The following is a 22815-nucleotide window of genomic DNA, read 5'->3' as shown; positions in this document are numbered from 1 at the left end:
GAGGCAGAACTGCTGGGCTCAGCTTGCTGGAAGGTTATTGTCAATTTCATGAGTGAAATTGACAAATGGCTGGAGCCAGGTCTCTGTGACTGGCAGGCTCCCTGCAGTGGAACAACTTATTGAAATTCATGTTCTTGTCAGTTTCACAGCTACCCGGGTGTCAGTTTCACATTTTGTCTCAGGAGCACTGAATTTCACTGTTTCTGAAATGAACATTTTGGGCGTCTCTGGTTTGCCAGAAAATTTTAGTAAATTTGTTTTTGTTCTGAATTTGGATGAAAACAATCGAAAACCCCAAACTTTCCAATTTCAGCCAACTCTGGTTGTGATTTAGCCAAGGACACAGAGGAAGTCCGTGTGAATGTGTGTTTGACAGATGAGTCTCAAAGGTGATCAGCTGATGAACAAAGTATAAGAACCTAGATAGGATTGAATAAAGCCAATATTAGACCCCTGGAGTTGCTGTTGCTCAAATCATTAACTAACCCTTGCTGGGTTTTATTGGGTCTGGGGTTAATGGGGAGGGTTGACCTTTGGTCTCAGATGCACGTCTCTTTCCTTCAGTTACATGCGATAGACAATTCTAAATTCAGCATAAAAAGGTTAGTTTGTCAGCTACCATTCACATTCTTACTGTCTGTTCTGTATTATGAATTTTCTGCCATCTTCTGAAATCCCCTGAGACCATTTATAAAACCAGAGCAAGTGCGTTGGGGGTCACAGCATTCAGTCTTACAGATTTGAGGCTCTTGAGGCATTTGGTAGAGGTTTGGCCAGCCTCACACTCTGGGCACGTCCCAGCAGGAGAAAGGAGATTCCTTTATAGAATTTGAGGTCCAGTAGTGCCTCCTGTATTAAGGTTAGGTTGCGTTTTTCAAAGATTTTAGCCTTTTTTCTGTGAAGAATGTCTCTTCTCCAAACTGACCTCACATCGGTGAGTAAAGATTATTTGTTTTCAGGATTTTCAAGTAAATCTCGATTTAGTTTGCTAAAATTAATTTAAAAATGGGACCTTAGAATTCAGTGTCTCACTTTTTTTGGACCTGTTCTGCTAGGAAATGGCTGACTTGTTGTTGTTCAAACTCCCCATATTCTTAAAACTCATTGCCATCTACCTTCAAACATAGATTTGAAGAATTCAGGTGGTAATTAAGCAAAGTTGATTTGTTTTTCCTAGAATTCCCAGTATAGTCACTATTTTCCTTACTCAAAATGACCCCGTTTCCCATTACTTACAATGGGATTGAAGTTGTTCATGCCCTCAGTAAAGAAATATACTAATCTACTCTCAGTGGGGAGGGATTCCCCTAGTAAAGATGGCCATTGTTGGCTATTGTTAACTGGACTGAAGCCATAAATCCTCTTCAGGGAGGATGCTACCATCTCACTAAGGCTATATCTGCACTGCAGTTTTGAGGTGTAATTCCCAGCTAGGGTACGTACGTACACACACACACACACACACACACACACACACACACACACACACACANCACACACACACACACACACACACACACACACACACACACACACACACACACACACACACCTCTGCCCGAGCTACAGTGCTAAAAACATAAGTGTGGCTGTGGAGGCCCAGGTGGCAGCTCAGATTAGCCACCTGAATACAGCCCCATTCAAGATCCTAGGTACGTATTCAGGTGGCTAGTCCACATCGCTGCCACCCTACTATTTTTAGCTTGCTGGCTCAAGAGATCTAGTATGTGTAAGTCTGGCTGAGCTGAGAATTGCACCTCCCAACTGCAGTGCAGACATACCCTAAAGCTATCAAACGTCTCACCTTTCAAACCTGCCTGGGTGTGACACAAGCCATTGATGTGTGACACGTGGCCTTAGTGAGGAACATATTTTTGTGCATTACACTTTAATTGACTTTTTTTTCCCCTTGCTTTTGAGCACATTGTCGCTCACTGTGAGAATTCTTTTCACATTTTTTTAAAAAAGAAAACTGGAAAATTAGGAATTCTGTCATGTGTAACAAAGGTTCACCTCACATGTTATCAGCAACATTTGGACCCTAGCCTTCAGATCTCCAGCTGATACATGACTAACTGTTATCCTCTGTATGGACCTTCTGCTAGAGAGGAAAGTGACTTTCATTTGGCCAGCGGGTGACGCAACTATTTGCTAGACAGCAGTAAAATGTTGGGAATTGGGATTGCCTCATTTCTAATGATTAGACGTTAGGAATTATATTCCTGGCTCTGGGATGGAAGAATGGTCTCGTAGTTACAGACAGCATCATCAAATACATCAGATTGGGCAGGTTGTTTCTGAGCAGCAGGGTGGCTGAGATGGGGTCTGCCATATAAGAGATCTCAGTTCTGTTCCTAGCTCTGCTACAAGTGCTTTTGTGCAACTTCTGTTCCTTTATTTGTAAAATGGGGTGGCTAATACTAGCCTCCTCAGTATTAAGGGCTGTGAAGTGCACAGGCGTATAAGCAACAGGGAGTGGAAGAGATGAGATTTAAACTAGTCTTTTCTTGATTCCCAGCTCAACGCACTTACTGCTAAGCTAAGGTGTATTTTGATGGGATTCTGTCTTCCCTCTCCAAGACTAGTTCAGCTGCAATGCAATTGAGAGCTGTACTTGCCATGTGAATAGTGAGGCTGCTCCCTAGTAAAGGTGGTCACCTCTTGGTTCTTGTTCCAATGGGATTGAAGCCCGTCACAGGTCAGGGCAACTGCACTTGTATTCCCTCTCCATGGTCCCTGAAGGGCTCCCCCTCTAGTCTCCCAGCTCCTCAACAGTCACCTCTCTTGGGTAGAGACCTATGTGTCTCTCCCTCCTGACTGAAGTTTTTTTTCAGTCTGCACAGATCTCTGCCTACACTGATATCCACAGCAAGCCAGACTGCCTAAACAGACCAGAGTCTGTGCTTTAAATGCAAAAGCTTACAAACAGCATGATTGCCATAACACTTCCTGGGTTCACATCCTTTTCCCCCCTGAGAGGCATTACATAAAGTCCTAGCCCACAATATTGTGTAGACTCATAGACTTTAAGGCCAGAAGGGACCATCATGATCATCTAGTCTGACCTCCTGCGCATCGTAGGCCACAGAACCTCACCCACCCACTCCTGTAATAGACCCATCACTTCTTGCTCAGATACTGACATCCTCAAATCTTGATTTAAAGACTTACACATTACAAAGAATCCACCATTTACTCTAGTTCAAACCAGCAAGTGACCTGTGCCCCACGCTGCAAAGGAGGCCAAAACCTTCAGGGTCTTTGCCAGTGTTACTTGGGGGGAAATTCCTTCCAACCCCAAATATGGTGATCAGTTAGACCCAGAACATGGGGGCGAGACGAACCACCCCCCCCCCCCCACACACACACACACACTCCCTCCCTCCAGACACCTGGGAAAGAATTCTCTGTAATTACCCCATCTAGTGTCCCATCTCTGGCTATTGGGGATAATTGCTAATAGCAGTTCTGTATTGTTTGCATTTCATACTGTGGACTCCACAGATACTTAAACTTAATTCAATAAGATTTTTTTCAAGGATATTGCAGGAAATTGCCATATCTGTCTCAAAGCCCCGGGCTGTCCTCAGGAAAGAGAACGGCCCTTGATTAGAGAGTTTTTGCCATCGACCTTGTCTCAATCAGGGAGTAGAGGAGGAGGTTTCTTGGGGTGAGAAGTTCCAGAGATTGGAGCTTATGACTCTCTAGCGTCTGTTGAAGCTCTTCAGTTTGACAAAGGGTTCTCAAGCTGAGAAGCCGTGACTGGCCTGGCTGAGCAGTTAACACTTCGTGGGATCTGCCCTGCCCCATCAATACAGGCATTTTTCTTCTGGACTTTTAGGCAGGGCTGATAGCTCCTGCTGCCTCTCCTTCTCCAAACATCCCTGCTCCCTCGATCCCCACATGCCATAGGGGATGTTGGGTGCATCCCTGCTGCCTTCCTTGCACCCCCGAGACGCTCCAGCACTAGCCGTACTAAAAACACAGGAAATTTCCTATATAAAAACTTTGTTTAAAAGGGATTCATGTGGGTTAAGGGTGACATCAACCTTTAATGCCTAATCTACCTGTTGAATTGCTATTGGGCTGTACCTGGCCTCATTGCATGAATCACTTGAATGCTGCTGATCCTGGAATTTGACCACAAACGTTGGCTGATATTACTGATAATCTTAGTAGGGATGTAAATATTAAAGGGTTAACGGTAAGACCAATACCTAGCAGTTAATATATTGCAGTTAACATTTAAAACAGATTGCCCCCGCCCCCACATCCAAGCACACCATGTGCATTAACAAATCCACCTCTTCCCTATCCGCATCCTGCTCCGCACTCAGCAGCAGTGCCAAGGGCCGGACAAGCTGAGCTCTCCTTGCACGGCGATGGCTCGGGAGCCCAGAACAGCAGAGACTGGGGACGGTCAGCCTGAAAGCACAGTGCGTGCTATCAAGGCCGGCTTCCAGGGCTGGGTGCCTTGCTCCCTGCCAGGAGCCAGCACAGGGACCCAGGCGAGGCACATGCTCCTCCTGCCTGGGGAGCAGCTGAGGGGGCAGGTGGCGCTGTGCACTAAGTCTGGCCGCTGCTTATGCCACAACTTGGAAGGTCTCACTGCCTCCTGGCCTGTGGGGTGGCAAGGGAGCTGGGCAGCAAGGGGCACGTGACTGGAACTAGTCAAAGTCCCACAACACACCGAGGAAGACCAGATCAGGTGATGGGGGAAGACTGATGTCACCATGACATCTCCCGGTCACATGACCGGTTCTCCCTGCTGCTATAATCCTCCCGGATCACGTGATGGTCTCTCCCTCCCTTCCCGCCCCCCATCTCCCGTCGCCATGACAGTGCGCAGGAGGGGGTGCTGATGGGATATCAACTAGGGATGTGAAATATTAAATGACTAACTGATATTTTTTAAACGATATTTGCATCCCTGTATCTTGAGAGTTTAAATTCTGCATTTAAATTCAAACCAAATATAAATGAATGTTTTTCATTATTTAGCACAGTGGTTTTTCATTTGCAGACCCCTAAAAAATTTCAAATGGAGGTGTGGACCCCTTTGGAAATCTTAGACCATCTGTGGACCCTCACAGGTCGAAAGCCATTAATTTAGCATATTTAACGGCAAGCAGCTAATATGGAATGGTTCTTAGCCGCACTAAAAGTGAGATTTGAAATTTGTGTCTTGGATCAGACTTGACCTCTGTTCTGCACTGTTCACCGGTAGATAAGCATAATTCTTCATGCTATAGTAAGGATTATAGTCAATTTGCTTTTTTCCTGCACTAAAAAACCTGGTGCACGCTTCTTTATTGAGTGGGTTTCTGTGTACTTAACCAAATGGCTGTTCAGTTTCTGCTTGCTTTTTTGACCAGTGCCAAAGTGTGCTGCTTGTGGTACATCTGTATTAGCTAAACAAGTATACCAGTATTTTCAGCAATTGATAGTGGTGAAAACACCTGCATTTCTGTCTACACTAATACTTACACTGCTGCTCCCACTGATGCAGTCGCACCATTGCTGATAGTTGCTGAACTGTGAATACTCATTTTTCTAGTGTTGACAAGGCCAATGAGACTGCAATTTGTGTCAGTTTTGCCAGTGAAAGGCTCTCAGGTACTTTTTAAATGGGCACCCAATTTTTTTTTAATGTTCTATATTTATATACAGCAAGCACATGTAGGCAAGATATTTGTGGTAGGGCTGCTTCTCTCTAACCCTTCTTTGTGTCCCAGACCAGGGCAATATTTGTATTTTGTGGTCAGATTCAATAGCAGCACAAAAACTTTAAATGGACCAGCAAAGCAGTATTCAGCCAATTTGTAATATAAGTTACTCAGAAGTAGGGTCTATAAATCAGGTCATGGGTTGATTTTGGCTTTTTGGCTTTTTAGCACTGAGATTTGAAATGCATTTTCCACTGGACAGATTTTATATTATCATTCATACATGCTCTGCATTGGAGATGTAATAACTAGTTTTAATCAGAGTTTTAGTATGCACCATTGGATTTACATTTAATGAGCCAAATTAATTTACTGAAACTCCACTCCAGCCAGTGCAGTTTTACCAGGAATGATACTGAACTCGTGTCTTTCAAAAGAAGATCCCCAAAACAAGCAAAAACAAACATTGAAAATGGGTTTCACTAAAGGAATTGTCTATTTTTAAAAAAAGGGATTCTAGTCAAAACCTCTGTGGAAAGAAATGTCAACTCATGAATGGATTTGTTTGAAGACCAGATGGGTTGCATGTGGGTTTTGCAGTGGCTTTTGTGGTATTTCAGTTCTTGGAATAATAAGTACTTGGAGACTGTTTTAATGTGAGGTGATGGACAGAAAATGGAAGCTGCTTGTGCACTGGCACTTTGTGTTGCTGTTGTCATAGGAATGTTTGGGAGGGGAGTTTACCCCATGGGGCTGCTTGGGATACCTACAAGGACAGACAAATTCTTACTCAAAAGTCCATATTTTGACCTTGTCCGTTTCATCTCCCCATGACGGCTCCATTCCTTGGTTTCTGGGCTCTGGAAGATGAATTATCTTGATTCTGTTTATTTCCAGCAATGCTGGTCTTCGCTTTGGTTTCATGTGAGAGACCCAAGTAAGCACTGGAATAAATTGCCCAGGGAGGTTGTGGAATCTCCATCATTTTGAAGAGCAGGTTGGACAAACACCTGTCAGGGATGGTCTAGATAATACTTAGTGCCGGGGACTGGACTAGATGACCTTTTGGGGTCCCTTCCAATCCTACGAGTCTACGATTCTAAGGTTTTGTGCATAAGGTGACCATGTTTAAAACCAGAATTACAGTCCCCTGGAACTTCAGGCTCAATCTCTAAATTATTTTAGATCGAATCCCCTTAAATATGATCTTTGTACTAATCAGAATGTCCTGATGGGAAATACTTTGGGGGAATCTAAATAGGAGCAACTTTTTATTATTAAATTTAGCAGTTACCTTGCATAGAAACTATGAATTTGAATATATTTACTTCCCTTTAAATAGAGGGTGAATTCTGTTAATACTTTTGTACTAAAGGATTAGTTACCTGTCAGCAGGGGGGCTTCTGAATGCAGATATGCTATCACTGTTAATGTCTTCCAAAATAGCTTATGTAATAGTCTTCCATCTTCCCTTGCAGTCTAACGATCAAATGCCGGAGTGACCGACCCATTTAACTCTTCTGAATTGCATACTCTCGACAAACTAGAACAGCATGGGTTCTGTTAACTAGATGCAGATGTCTCAAAATAGGCATTGAACTTCCTAATGCACACAATCAGCTCTGAATACTGAAAGTTCAGCAGTTTATGGAATGCCAAATAACACACAAACCTGTAGCCAGTTCTCACAGGCAAGCTGTCCAGGCTGACACAGGCATTTAAGAAAAAAGGGTGAGAACATCTTGCATTTCCCAGTGCCAAAAGAAACTTGGTAATGAGACAGTTCTGACTTCAAATAACATACTGGCTTCTCCCAATGGCACTATGCTATACAATGCAATACAAGATAGTGACTCTGCGTAGCCAGAAAAGCCCGTCCTTCTAGAGGCACATGAAGAAGACTTGACTACTTAAAATGCGGCCTGAATAAACCTCGAGTAATTTTCCTACTTTGCAGGTGGTAAAATGGGCCTCTTCTGTTTACTGCATGTTATTTTGAGCACAATGATGTATGCAGTAAGTTCTCACACAAACAGTTCAGATTTGTGTGTGGCAGAATACACTAAGCCCTTAGTTTATTTATATTTTTTATTTAAAACAAGTGGAAATAAATTATTTGGGCCTGAGCCACTCAAACTAAGCTTTTTTCTTCTCTTTTTTCACTACCAAACAAGTAACACAGCAACTGAATGAGCACGGTTTCATGTAGCACAGCCTAGTGGTTCTCCAAGTTGTATTTCATACGCTCATTTGTAAAACGTTACCGTCACAGCAATTCCTTATTGAACTCAGATGTGATGTGGTAGTCCCAGCATTGCGAAACTCACTCCTGCCAATTGCATGTGTGCTCGGTCTTTCAAGTGTGTAGGAGTGGTTTATTTTGGTGGCATAAATATGCTCTCGTGTTTAGAAATAAGTCCTCATTTAACTTGTTTCTGGGTTGATTTCTTTCCATCAGCCAAAGGATATTTTATCATGTTAGATACATTGTGCTATAAAGCTGTTCAACATGTTTCAGATTCTGATGGAGTTGTGTTTAGTAACTGGTGTCAGCTCAGAACGGTGCTGTGTGATGCTATACAAGTATCAGGGGGGTAGCCGTGTTAGTCTGTAGCCACAAAAACAACAAGGAGTCCGGTGGCACCTTAAAGACTAACTGATTTATTTGGGCATAAGCTTTCGTGGGTAAAAAAAAACCTCACTTCTTCAGATGCATGGAGTGAAAGTTACAGATGCAGAAATTATATCTGAACTTTCACTCCATGCATCTGAAGAAGTGAGGTTTTTTTTTACCCACAAAAGCTTATGCCCAAATAAATCGGTTAGTCTTTAAGGTGCCACCGGACTCCTTGTTGTTTTGGTGCTATACAAGTATCTAAAATGAGATGGGATAGTTCTGTGCCTGGTGCATAAAGCAGGAAGGGTTGTATGTTTAGATTTGGCAGTAGAAATTGTTCTGAGCTGTATCCATTTGGCATATCACTGGATAATCTATGTGTAATATTTGAGAACCCTGTCTGACTCTCATGAGCACTTCCAAACGTTGCTATGGCCAAGGTAATTGTGTGTAAACAGATACGCTCTTCTTTGTAATCACCCTGCTCCTGCTGCTATCACTCTTGTTTCCATGTTGATGAGCTGTGGTGTTGCAATCCAGGGTTTGTGTCCTTAATAACTGAATCCTGCAGAATAAGTAAGTTTCTGTTGACTGCCAGGGTGTGTGATTAAAGTGAATGACGGGTAGTGAGGTTTTGGTGAAATAACTGTTGTAATTTTTCTGCAATGTGATAAAGCAGAAAATATACAGCAAATCTTTATCACTCTCCATGCTAGATTTCAGAAGAAAGGATGCAGTCTTCTTACAGCTCATACAGTTTGTTTCAGAGAATTCCAAGTCATGTGACTGTTCTAAATATGAAAGTTTGAGTTGTGTAACAATTACTGGTACATATGCAGTCATACTGGAGTGGTCTGCCCTGGGCTTTCACATTTAACGTGGCTGTTACAAAGGAAGCTGCTAGCACTGCTGTGCCCAGGACTTGAGGAACTCTACAACATTCTTGGCACTTTCACTACTTAGGATGAGATAATGCTAGGCAAAGATCTACAGCAAAAGCCCTTTATGAACGTCTTTCTATTTAAAAGTTAAATAGCTGACTTCCCAGCTTGCCTTCAGTTTCAGAGTCCAGAATGAGTGTCTTTGATATTATTTTTTGTATAAATTGAAAAGTTACTATACGTTTTTTACACTTAAAATGCTGCAGTTGGTTGTATGTAGGTCCTCTGTTTACATAAAAATAGGCATTGCTAAGCTAGTTAAACATAAGATGCTCTATTTGCTTGTTGGATTCGTAACTTAAGCCCTGTGTCATGGCATTTAAAATCTGTATTACAGAGCTGGCCAAATGAAGGAATGTCACTTAATTGACAATAGATGGGGGAAAAATGCTAAACAAATGATTCTCTGAATGTTTTTCAGCCATCTGGTGAGCAGGGCAAACAACTATTTAATTGTGAATATATTCTTCCCAAAAAAAGTCTGAATTTATCTGGTAGAATAATTGTAATTTATTCCATCAGCGCTGCTATATTTACTGTATTAAATAATTGAGATTTACTTGATGAAGTATTCAAAAACTTCTTAAATCACTTTTAGTTGCTAGAACAGGAGCGGGCAAACTTTTTGGCCTGAGGGCCACATCAGGTTTCTGAAATTGTATGGAGGGCCAGTTAGGGGAGGCTGTGCCTCCCCAAACAGCCAGGCGTGGCCCGGCCCCCGCCCCCTATCCAACGCCCCCCTGCTTCTTGCCCCCTGACCGCCCCCCCCAGGACTCCTGCCCCATCCCGCCCCCCTGTACCCTGTACCCTGTCCCCTGATGGGGCCCCTCAGGACCCAGACCCCTGCCCCATCCACCCCTCCCTGTCCCCTGACCGCCCCCAGAACCCAGACCCCTGCCCCCTGATCACCACCCCGAACTCCCCTGCCCTCTATCCAACCCCCCGCCCTTCTCCCTGCCCCCTTACTGCACTGCCTGGAGCACCGGGTCAGGCCAGCTCTGCAGCTGCGCTGCCGGGCAAGAGCTTGCAGCCCTGCCGCCCAGAGCATTGGGCAGCAGGGGAGGGGCTGGAGGTGAGCCTCCTGGGCCAGGAGCTCAGGAGTCAGGCAGGAGGGTCCCACGGGCTGGATGTGGCCTGCGGGCTGTAGTTTGCCCACCTCTGTGCTAGAACAAAGAATCTGGAGAGATCAGGAGTCTGAGTGATTCTTCATTTTGGTTTAAATTCACAGGTGTTTCACCAAAACCAATGGCACTTTTAGCAGCAACACACTACCTGTGGTGCCCATAGTAGCACCTTATCAGCAGGACAGTTTAGAGATGAAACCGATGAATCATGTGATGGTTGCCATGTGTTTAGCCTCCACGGTCCCAGAATGCAGCGTCGAGCTGGAGGAAGACAGCAAGGAGAAAGTGGAGCAGCCATCTACTCAGCATTCCTGCTGTCAGGAAAATATGAATCAGATTAACATAGATTACCCAGAAGGTATGCCAAACTGGGGGAGAATAAATCTTGGCTTCCAAGCTGCATACTTATTGTACAACAGCTGTAGGGTGCTTAATCTGACTACACAGAAACTAGCAATTAGTCTCAGGAAAGGAAGGCCAGAGTCTGCAAGGTGTTGATCAGCTTGCAGGTCCCCCTGAAGACAATGGAAGTGAAGATATTAAAATGCCTTCCAGGTGCATGCCCTAAATGATGTGTTCTAAATGGAACCCCTCCAGTACGCTTACTCCAGATGATGTGATGACTGATTTATTTTGAATGCTATTTTTTTAATAATCTTTGCCAGTACCACCTTAGGCGTTGCTCTTATCAGATCTCCTATTCTAGGAAGAATCCGTCTGGGTAATTATGTATATGAGACCTCTAGGGAAAGCCCAGGTACCTGCAGAAAGTGGCGTTAATTCAGAGCTAGTTAGGGGAAGTACCAAATGGGGAAACTGGAATTCAGGAATAAACTGTCTTTGCTCTTCGGGGCGGCAAGAGCTGAAAGTGTCACACATTCCTTTATAGATCCCGGCTGGCCCCAAAAAGAGATTTTGAGCTTTCCAGCTGAAAAGACAGGTTGGACCAACATGGTGTTTAGAGGGGGTAAAGACAAGGGATCAGGGGTCCTGGCAGTTCCTTCCCACCCCATCATTTTGCCTTTTCTTCTTCTGTGAAACAATCTCCTCTGGGCTATGGCAGCCCTTCCTTTGTTGTGCAGGTTAACAGTAAGTGCACCCCAGTCCACAAGCCCCTTTGAAGCGTTCTCCTGTAGCGTTCAGTCCCTTAGACACTGAATGCTCACAGAATTATCAGGTTAGCTATCCCCATGGGAACAGTGTATGCACCGGCTTGTATGATTCAAGTCAGGATCAGCTCATATGTAACATCACAGCACTGAGATATATTTATAGTAAAGACAGTCATAAATTTATTAAAGATTAAGATGCAAGACAGTGAGTAAGGATAATGGTAATAGTTATATATAAAACAAAAGCATAACATGCATAGGTGCGGGAACTAGAGGGGGTGAGGGGTTCTGCAGCACCCCCAGGCTCTGGGGGCAGGGGAGGGGGGGCGGACAGAGGTATGGGGGCAGGTTTTCAGCACCCCATTATTCAAAGCGTTCCCGTGCCACTGATAACACACTTTCTAGAGATTAAATTTAACAGTCTAACCTTCTGTCTAAGGACGTTTGGCTCACCCCAGATGTCTTTCATGGTGTTTCAGCCAAGCCTGGTTGAGATCCTATTTGCATGAATATAAACATGCTGTCCCTTTACTTCCTCAGGTGCAGGATAAAGGGGTGTCTCCTTGCCTTCTACTTACACCCCTATAGATCATTGACCTTAGAGACAGCAGAATCTCCCCCCTCCCTGCCCCCATTGCTTGTTTTTTTTCCCTCTGTTCTTTTCCGGTTGATCCTGTATGTAAATGGGCCTTCCCTTGTGTTGGCTTACAATACTTAATTTACAGTTGACAAAGAGATGCACATCTTATTCCCTGTCTGGAAGAAACGTTTTTCTCTTTGGTTGGTGACAGACTTTAAAACCTATATTTTCAGTACATATACGCAGCTCCTTAACTATCCATGCATACATCAGGCAATGATTGAGGATCAGTATGACAAAATCTTTTTCTTAGAAACCTCACAACCTCATTTATGGATATTTATCATAAAAATGGTGTGCTAGAAGTGATGAGTTTGTCAGGCCTGTTATGAGTTCCTGTTACACAACAGTGAACCATTTGGCATTGAGAGGTTCTTAGGGTCATAATCATAGAATATCAGGGTTGGAAGGGACCTCAGGAGGTCATCTAGTCCAACCCCCTGCTCAAAGCAGGACCAATCCCCAGACAGATTTTTGCCCCAGATCCCTAAATGGCCCCCTCAAGGATTGAACTCACAACCCTGCGTTTAACAGGCCAATGCTCAAACCACTGATTTTATTTAGATCAGAGAGGCAGCTTGCCGTTTGAAACTAGGGCTTTGCCCATAATCTCTCAAAATAGCAAAGCCACTACCCACAATCTGATCACTAAATCTAGTGATAACTGAAAGTACATTATTAAAAGGCCTAGAGAACAGGGAAATTTATCATGAGAAATGCCCTAGGAAATTAGCAATTCCTGCCAGGGTTTAACACTGTACAGCGTCCGAACTAATTTTCACTTCTAATGAAAAGCAAAGATTTTACCCAGTTCACTAATCTGCATTTGGAGACTGGTGGGGCAAGTCTGCTGAAATAGTGAAGGGGCAAGGAGAGATTTCATGCTAATATAAACTGCTCTTGATTTGCAGGTGACATTTGTGCACGTTCAGAAACATCAAATCATATTTTGAGCTGGAGTCCTCTTATTCTGCAGCCTGTTTCAAAGGACTGTAATGAAAAATCAGGATGGAATTCACCTGGTGTCACTTTAAACAGCTCCGGGGACCTTCGACAGCTCCAGATGCAGGAAACCTGAAGAAGCAGCAACCATTTTCCCACTCAAAGCCAGTAACTGCACAGCAGAATCACTGACAAGGACTGATGGAGGGGTGTTAATTATAACAGAGAGAGTCACTATTTATTTTTTGTAGTAGTGTCATGAATGTATCTTGTTTAAAATGTTTGCCTTTTTATATTATTTATGCCTTGAGAAATTCCTTTGTTTTTTCCACACCCTGTGGAATTAGCCTGGTTATGTATAAAGTTTTGTAATAATATAAAGAACAACAATGGGAAATATGTAGTGTGTTTTCCATGGATATTACCAGCATGAGAAGCACTTCTGCAAAGGAGCATAGATGTTGAGTGTGCAGATTTTAGAGCGGATCCAACCCGAGTGGTTCTGAAGTTCATAGCAGATTATAGCCACTCTATAGAGCTGCCGTCTCACTGGCATTTGTTGCAATATTTTTACAGCTAATTTGCCTGACTACATTCGAATGCTGTTGTTTCAGGCTTTCTTGATGGAAAGAGATTTGATAATGGAACCCTAACATAATGAACCCGAGCCGATCTGTTTATATGAATGGTCCAGCTGGTCGAGTAGTAATAAATCTGATTTGGGAGCCAGAGCCCTGCATTCAGTTGGATACGACTTATCATATTTTTAGTTATCTCCAAGTATTGGAAAACCCTTAGTGTTCAGAGAAAATTTCATAATTCCCCAAACTCTCATGCCTTCTAGCAGGAATGATTTATCTGAACATTCTTACTGGAAGGTCACTATTTGTTGTTTTTTAAAAGTATTCGTCATCTAATCAGGGAACAGAAAGTATTCCATATGACTTGTGGGACCAGCTATATAATATACATAAGGAATAATCTACATGAATAATTTGTGAACGGCCTAGAGTCTGAGCATTGTTTATTCAAGCTCGTTAGCGCATAGTGATTTCTCCAAACATACTAGTTATTCTTGTTAAAGGCTCTCATCCAAAACAGAATGCTAAATTCAGAAGAGTTACTGGCAGTGAGTATATAACTGTCTTTTATTAGCCAGTTGTTTTGCATTCTTGTGCATGTTTTAAATTTCGCTGCGGGTAAATCGGGCTGAATTTTCTAAGTTTACATCTTAAACCTGCTCATGCATGCGCACCTTTCCTTCGGAGCAGGTGGGATTGATATACCAAGAGTAAATGCCGGCAGGGCAAAGTGAACTCACTCTGAAATAAGCAACAGAGTCCTGTGGCATCTTATAGACTAACAGACACATTGGAGCATAAGCTTTCGTGGGTGACATGCATCTGACGAAGTGGGTATTCACCCCGAAAGCTTATGCTCCAATACGTCTATTAGTCTATAAGGTGCCACAGGACTCTGTCTGGATCTGTAAAAAATGACAAACACGGCTACCCCTCTGATACTTGTCACTCTGAAATGTCCAACTGCTTCAGTTTCTACGGCACATTAGTACTTAGTTGCCACTAATTCCACTGGCTTAATTTCCAGTTGCCTCAGAATGGACCTGTTCAATTTACCGTAAAATCTCCAATGGTTGGTACTTTTCTAATCCCCACGTGAGCTAATATTCAGTAGTGCTGGTAGTTGCATATCTCTAAACATAACCCTAGTTAGTAGAGGCAGATCTGTGGTGAGGCTCACGTTCCTTAAATATGATAGTCCAAGATGCACTGCTATCACAAATGGTTAAAACTAAAGTATAACGAACATTTTGTGATACTTTAGCCCTGCTTGCTTGTTCACTTACAGAGGTAAAGTTCAATCCTTTGCAATGGATCTCCCAGGGACTGAATGGTATTTTAACTCCATGGTTTGAGAAAAAGGGAAAACGTACCATTTGTGTAATAATCAGAGAGTCCTGTGGTACCTTTAAGACTAACAGAAGTATTGGGAGCATAAGCTTTCGTGGGTAAGAACCTCACTTCTTCAGATGCAAGTAATCCAATGCAAGAAGTGAGGTTCTTACCCATGAAAGCTTATGCTCCCAATACTTCTGTTAGTCTTAAAGGTGCCACAGGACCCTCTGTTGCTTTTTACAGATTCAGACTAACACGGCTACCCCTCTGATACTTGTGTAATAATGCTCTCCTTGCCTGTTAAATAAGAGCCCGGAGGTGTTGCTTTAGAAAATTGAGCCCAGTGCTGTCGCAAACGGTGTCCAACAAACCACAGCTCAGACAATGGCTGTGTATGAAGAAATTTGCCTGTATCTCAGACATAGCAGCTGGAGCGTGATGTAGGTGTTGCAATGTTAACTGCACATTTTTTTTCAAATTTAATCAGAATAAATAAAACAAACTTTCACTTGTAAAACACTCTATCCAAAAATCAGAGCCTATAACCCAAGGAATGAAGCACATAAATCACAATTATTGCCGCCCTGAGGCGACACATGTGCAGTCTCCTTTTAATGGAATGAATATTTTCCTAGCGAGAGCGAGAAACACCCCGAGGGGAGGGAGGGAAGCAAAGCTGCCCTATTTGAATCACAAACCACTTACAGAAGAAACGAGGAGGTGGCTACAGGTGCATTATACAGTAGAACCTCAGAGTTACAAACACCAGAGTTACGAATTGACCAACCACACGCCTTGTTTGGAACCAGCAGGGACCCCCAACAAAGCAAATACCGCACCGTACTGCATTAACCATAAACTACTAAAAGAAAATAAAGGGAAAGCAGCATTTTTCTTCTGCATACTAAAGCTTCAAAGTCAATGTTCAGTTGTAAACTTTTGAAACAACCATAACATTTTGCTCCGAGTTACAAGCCTTTCAGAGTTACTAACCACTTCCATTCCCAAGGTGTTTGGAACTCAGAGGTCATTGAGTAAGATATGTGTATCATAAAGACTGACTCTGTACTTTTCTAACTATTGCAACAAATGTCAAATGCAGCATGTGTGTGTACAGTGTGTGGAAAATATTATATATAATATAAGATATATATTATATATTTTATAAATACAGCCTTTAAATGAGAACTTACTGGGAGAGGAGGCCACACCAGATGTGTACACAAGTTCTCTATTCCTGATGTCCAGGTGTACAGTATGTGATAATGGATTCGTCTGCATGTTTGAGAGACCTAATTAGCATCCGAGGAAGGCAGACTCCCGTCGTCTAGTGTGATCTATTGAGTGCAATGGCCGATCTCGTTAGGTTACGAAAGTTGCCTGTTAAGAGAACTAGCATATTAAATGCTTTGACAGAGAAGTTCAGGAAACTCTGCTGTAAGAGTTTGGTAGTTTGGAGCAGGAAACCAAGGCAGGTTCGTATTAGCCCTTGGGACTAAACTGCTTTGAAAGAGTCAGATTTCGGGGGTGGGGTTTCTACTCAAGGAAGAGATTGTTGTAATCTGCCATGTTAGCAGAGTCTCATCATGGACTGCTTTATTTATAATGAATAACACTGTTTTAAGTGTGTTTCTTTTATTGTATTTTATTTATAAAAATATATATATGTTTGCCTTTCTTTTTAGGGGTCGTGTTCTCCTAACTATAGGTGCATAATTACAAAACTCGACACCAATCCTGCATAGATGCTGTGATTCCCAGCTCATGCAAATCAGTCCCGTCGCATCCTTAGACTTCAGCTAGTACCAGCTCCCCAGGAAATGCTAAAAGGCCTTGCCCCTCTGAAAACCCGCCCTGTTCTTTAAAGCTGGCTTGGTTTTGTGCTTTGAACGTTATTTTCCGTTGTAATCTAGAGGGCACAGGGACTTAGTGGGATGTGAGAAGTAGGTGCACAAACTCTAGAATCCTGGGTTCATTGGTAAGGGTTTTGGCACCAGGGGGATGAGGTGCATTGGCAGAGCTGTGATGAGGAAACTTGTATTAACTGCCTATGTTATGCTTGACTCTAGCAAGTGTTACGTTCTTTGCTTCTATGGGCACTACATACATAACTAGGGTTTGTTTGTTTTTTGTTTTTTTTTTTAAGAAGATTCACTGACATTAGACCTATGTGCGTTTCTCTTTTTTATCCTCTTTTTTTTTAAAAAAAACAGAGGCCCTCTGAAGCATCCTGGTTGTTACTAGCCAAATCTTGATCTCTCAGAAACAATAAATTTAAAAATCCTGTTTCAAACCTTTTCCTCTTGGTACGTGCTCTAGTTATGTAACGATCTGTCTTAATATGGGTCTTGGTAAAAACAAACCAACCCTCTCTGATCCTCCCAGTATCTGAGAACGTCATTCAGCTGTCGTACTGTCCAAGGAAAATGTTTTTCTGTATTTCACCTGTGTGGTTTTTGAAAGCAATGACTTAAAGATGCATGGTTTTTGTATCATATAGAAAAATATGCTATATTTTCCTAAAAAAAAAAAGTTGTAATATTCTTTTGAAATTGTACATATTTTTAAATGATGATGTAGTTTTGGGCAGACTTTTTTGGTGGTTTGATTAATATTAAAGAGAATGCTGCTGCTTTATGAGTGATGCTTATTAGATTGTGTCTGCTCTTGAATCTAGAAGTGGTGTGAATTCTCATTAGCCGAAAGCTACTGATACTAGAGAAAGTCAGACTAGCTGTATCACTACTTAATACAGGCCAAATTATTTACTAGTTTCATATTTAATTACTCTTCACCAAATTTACCCTACACTAAAGAACAGTGGATTGCCAACAATATTTTAAGTCTTAGGCAAGCACTAGAAGAAGCCAATGGACTTATAATAAAAAAAAAGAGAGAGAGAGAGAGAGTGGATAGCTTATATGGCTTAGACATAAATGATCTGGAAAAAGGGGTAAACAGTGAGGTGGCAAAATTTGCCAATGATACAAAACTACTCAAGATGGTTAAGTCCCAGGCAGACTGCAAAGAGCTACAAAGGGATCTCACAAAACTTGGGTGAGTGGGCAACAAAATGGCAGATGAATTTCAATGTTTATAAATGCGAAGTAATGCACATTGGAAAACATAATCAAAAGTATACATATAAAATGATAGGGTCTAGATTAGCGGTTACCACTCAAGAAAGAGTTGGAGTCACTGTGGATAGTTCTCTGAAAACATCCACTCAATGTGTAACGGCAGTCAAAAAAGCAAACAGAATGTTGGGCATCATTAAGAAAGGGATAGATAAGACAAAAAATATCATATAGAAATCCATGGTATACCCATGTCTTGAATACTGCGTGCAGATCTGATTGCCCCATCTCAAAAAAGATAAATTGGAATCGGAAAATGTTCAGAAAAGGGCAACAAAAATGATTAGGGGTATGGAACAGCTTCCATATGAGAAGAGATTAATAAGACTGGGACTTTTCAGCTTGAAAAAGATATGACGGAGGGGAGGGGGGGAGAGATATGATAGAGGTCTATAAAATCCTGACTGGTGTGGAGAAAGTAAATAAGGAAGTGATGTTTATTCCTTCTCATAACACAAGAACTAGGGGTCACTTAATGAAATTAATAGGCAGCAGGTTTAAAATAAACAAAAGGAAGTATTTCTTCACACCGTGCACAGTCAACCTGTGGAACTCTTTGCCAGAGGATGTTATGAAGGCCAAGACTATAACAGGTTTCAAAAAAGAACTACATTCATTCCTGTTCTGTTTATTCCCTCTGGGGCACCTGGCATTGGCCAGTGCACTGGGCTAGATGGACCTTTCAGTATGGCCGTCCTTATGTTCTTTCATGCAGCACAAGGAAGCCACAGAGCTTTGACTGCATATGGTTGTGGTGTTCCACAGTGGGGAAGATTTCAACCCTTGTCAGTAATCTGGGAGTGGGACCTTCGTTTAATTCATGGACAGAGTTCTTTAAAGTGAAGTTAATGTTACTAATGTCTCTGTGTCTGAGGGGTAAGAAAACTAGGTGAACACAGAAGCTTTTAAAAATCAGATTTTCAAATATTAGACATTGCTTTTTTTATTCAGTACAATAACACCAAAGGTGAATCATAAAGTGCCTCTTTCTTCCTCTAGGTTTGGCTAGAGCGGGATTCCCAGTCACGGTCTTTAAGGTGCTGCTTTTGGCCTACACTGTTGCAGTTTTGGTGAATTTTGCATAAAAGCTGAGGATTATTTACCAGCACTCAAAATTTGCTGGTGTTTTATACAAAGTGCAGTCTCTAAACTGAATAATATTCAGCTTAGTTGTGCCATATGTACAGCTTTAATGTGGCATTAGATCCTTAAAGTTGATTGGCGAAGGGGGCTCAGAATGTGGGTTTCTGTCTGGTGGGTAAAGAGGGCATAAAAGGAGGGGTTAACTGTTTGGGGTTGTTGTTTTTTCTCTCTAGAAATAACAAGAACCTGGTTTTGCTTGGAGGAGCCTTGTGCAAAAGCCCAGTTAGGGTTGCCAACTTCCTAATCGCACAAAACCGAACACCCTTGTCCTCTTCTCTGCCCTGCCCTGCCCCTTCCCTGAGGCCTCGCCCCTTCTTTGAGGCCCCATCCTCCCTCCCTCACTTTCACTGGACTGGGTCATGGGGTGGGGGGGTGGGCTCTGGGGTGGGGCCAGAAATGAGAGGTTCAGGGTGTGGGAGGGGAGGCTGGGCTGGGGAAGGGGGTGGTTGGGGCATGGGAGGAGGTGATGGCTCCAGCTGGGGGGTGCAGGCTCTGGAATGGGGCCAGGGATGAGGGGTTTGGGGTGCATGAGGGAGCTCTAGGCTGGGGCCAAGGAGTTTGGAGTACGGGAGTGGGCTCAGGGCTGGGGCAGGAGGTTGGGGTGTGGGTGTGGGTGCGGGATAAATAATCCTCACCTTTTATGCAAAATTCACCAAAACTGCAACTCTGGGAGGGGGGTCAGGGCTGGGGCAGAGGGTTGGGTGCGGGTGTCGGCAGCACAGTGGGGCTAAGGCAGGCTCCTTGGCTCCTGGAAGTGTCCAGCGTGTCTGATTCCTAGGTGGAGGTGCGACCAGATGGCTCTACACGCTGCCCATGCCCGCAGGCACCGCCACTGCAGCTCCTATTGGCTGCGGAGCTTCCCTGATCGCACCTGCGCCTAGGGGCTGCAGGGACATGCCAGCCACTTCCGGGAGCTGCGCGGAGTCAGGCCAGGCAGGGAGCCTGTCTTGGCCCCACTGTGCTGCTGACCAGACTTTTAATGGCCCAGTCAGCGGTGCATTCCGGTCAAAAACCGGACACCTGCAACCAAAGTCCCAGCAACTGTGTATTGTGAGCTAGCATGCCTGTCTTCACTGATGGGGTGGACATGCTGAATTTGTAGCAGAGGTCCTTTCTCCCAAGTGTTCTTTAGCTATTGACCTTAGATAGGTTTTAACAAAACCAGAGTTCTAAAGCATTTGACTGCATGTTCCTTCCCTCCCAGTTACTCAAAATTCACTCTCTTGTACCTTCGTATCATCATTTCACTAGTCCATCCGCCACCATAGTCTTCCAGTGTGCACTAGACCTGAATTTCTGTTGTAGACCAAGTAGAAAGCCCTCCCTCCCCGCCCCCATTTTTACATAAATCTTCCAAGCCATCTTTATCAGTCATAAAGACACAAAACCAGGCACAAACCCGCTTGGTTGTAAATGTTCAAGTCATGTTTAAGCATATTAAAGCAGCCCAAGGAATTTCCTCCTTGGCTACTTGCCAACAATCCTCTACCCTTACAACTAATCTGTCAACTGTGGCCAGAGTTGGCATTATGACAAGCCAGGATATTTGTGATGAGGGAACATGTATGTCCTTTAAGGCATCATAGAATACTTACATGAACCAAAGCGATGCCTCATTCAGACACTTACAAATAAGGAATGGGAGGCAAATAACTCAAAATTGTAACGACTCTGAGTTCAGTCCCCTAGAATATCAACTTTTCCTTATGAACTAAAGAGTATCCAGCTTATATCACATCATTCTTACGTATATCTCCAGGGGGGAGGGATGAGCTAAGATCAAGTGGGAAAGGGACTGGACCAGAGAATCTCATGAGTGGATCACAGAATCCTAGAAGATTCGGGTTGGAAGAGACCTCTGGAGGTCATCTAGTCCCATCCCCTGCTCAAAGCAAGACCAACACCAACTAAGTAATCCCAGCCAGGGCTGGAAGCCCCATCACTGAGCTGCCAAGTGTCCTGGCTGCGCCCTCTGTTGGGGATCCAGCCTTCAGCCTAGAAGCTAGACCAGTCCTTTTTAATGGGTTAGAGCGCCCAGACCCCTCTGCCGGGGCCTCCAGCCAAACCGGGGAGCCCAGCGACACCAGTCCTGATTCCAAGCGTGTGTGTCTTACCCAGGGCTCGGCCGAATGTGTCCATCAGAAAGGAGCGAAGGGGAAAAGACACAACCCCCTTTACCGCCTCTCTGGGACTCCCCTCGCTTTTGTGTAAGTATCCCCGAGGCCACCCGTCTCTCTGCAGGGGGATGTAGAAAGGCTCCCAGCTGAAAGCCCTGGGAAATATATCACTGCTGAGCAATAGGGCTGGCAAACAGAGGCCTCGCTCCTGGGGGAGGACTCTGCCTCCCCCATCCAATCCCCCAGCTGGCGGACAATAGCGATCCAGGCTTTGGCAAGGGTCTTGTTTGCTAAGGGGGCTCTTTGTTCCAGCTCCTTATTGCCAGTGTTTTATCAGGTTGGCCTGGGTGTCCTTAACAAGGGCTGCAGAGGCCTGAGATTCCAGGCAGATGAGACAGGCCCAGGATGGGTGCTGCTGGGGCAGTCGGTTCCCACAGCGCAGCCGTTTGTGCGTCCCAGAGACAATGGCAGGAATGTCTCCTAGGGCAAGGTAGCTGCTGAAATCCTGTGCTCAGCGGCCAGTGGATTAGCAACATTCGGAGTTGATCGGTTGGAGTCGGCACTTCTGTTTGCATCTCTCTCTCCCCCACCACCTGTTCAAACAATGGGCTGAGCAAACAACTCTTCAGCCAGCCTCCCCCTCCTCTTGTCAGCTCACTCCAGCCCCGGCCTGCCCCCCAGCTTTCATGAACCTGGGAACTGCTGCACCCCTGCCCGCTAAGGGCTGGGTTTGCGTGGCTCCTGCAGAAGACGTGGCATCAGGAGGGTGCTTAACCCGGGGCGGGGCTGGGGAAACCCCCTGGGTTGCGGGGCGCGATGGCCGGCGGAGCAGCATTGTGGGAGTGGCGCGACAGTGACAGGGCCCGGGGGTGGCATGTCTGGTCAAGCGTCAGGGGTCGTCGTGGGCTGGGTTGGCTTCTCCTAGTGGGCGAACAGCCTTGACTCCCTCCTTTGCCCTGGGCTAGTTCCCGTTTACACCTGGGCGACCATAGGGCTTGCAGGCATGAGTGACATGTCCCTGCTGCAAACCGTAGTGCAGACCTGTCTCACCCCCCCACCCCCACCCCAGCCCAGGAACCAGAATAAACTGCCCCCAGGCAAACCACAGCGTCGTCCGTCTGCGCTAGGGCCCTAGCTGGGTTTTACTGGTAGAACTATGTGGGGGCAGGGCTGTGAGTATTTTACTGCTTCAGTGATGCCAGTCGAAATGTGCTTTAACCGGCTACAGGTTATGCCCCCTCCTGTAACGGAGTTGCCAGTCCACTGTTAAGGCCGTTAGCCCAATTGACCTGCCTCCCCAGGAGGGATTTTGAACACTGGGACTAGCCCGGGCTAGCGAAGGCAGCAAAGCTTCCTCACGCAGGCAGGCCGCTGGATGGGTATGGCCGAATGCACAGGGCGGTTGCCAGGGCTACAGGATGGGGGGGGGGGGGGGGGCTGCTGTCTGGAAAGGGGGCTGT

The 22815-nt window shown here is 44.4% G+C and overlaps 1 protein-coding gene across 5 annotated transcripts in view; it reads left to right on the top strand.

The window, feature by feature from the left end:
- The window catches only part of CDON (cell adhesion associated, oncogene regulated), a 93913-nt gene extending 79773 nt beyond the window's left edge, over nt 1–14140 (top strand). Inside the window, exons 19-20 of one of the 5 annotated variants that reach the window (XM_034754487.1) lie at nt 10453–10706; nt 13012–14140. In XM_034754487.1, the coding sequence (XP_034610378.1) occupies nt 10453–10706; nt 13012–13178 (421 nt within the window). In that variant the 3' untranslated portion in view covers nt 13179–14140. Of the gene's footprint in view, nt 1–880; nt 904–7144; nt 8272–9561; nt 9653–10452; nt 10707–13011 lie in introns of those variants that run through there. The other 4 variants (XM_034754488.1, XM_034754492.1, XM_034754489.1 and 1 more) reach the window with 4 other exon arrangements.
- Nucleotides 14141–22815: the final 8675 nt, after the last annotated feature.

Source organism: Trachemys scripta, chromosome 21 (assembly GCF_013100865.1).
Source record: "Trachemys scripta elegans isolate TJP31775 chromosome 21, CAS_Tse_1.0, whole genome shotgun sequence".
Classification (NCBI taxonomy): Eukaryota; Metazoa; Chordata; order Testudines; family Emydidae; genus Trachemys; species Trachemys scripta.
This window is presented reverse-complemented; position numbering and strand designations above follow the sequence as displayed.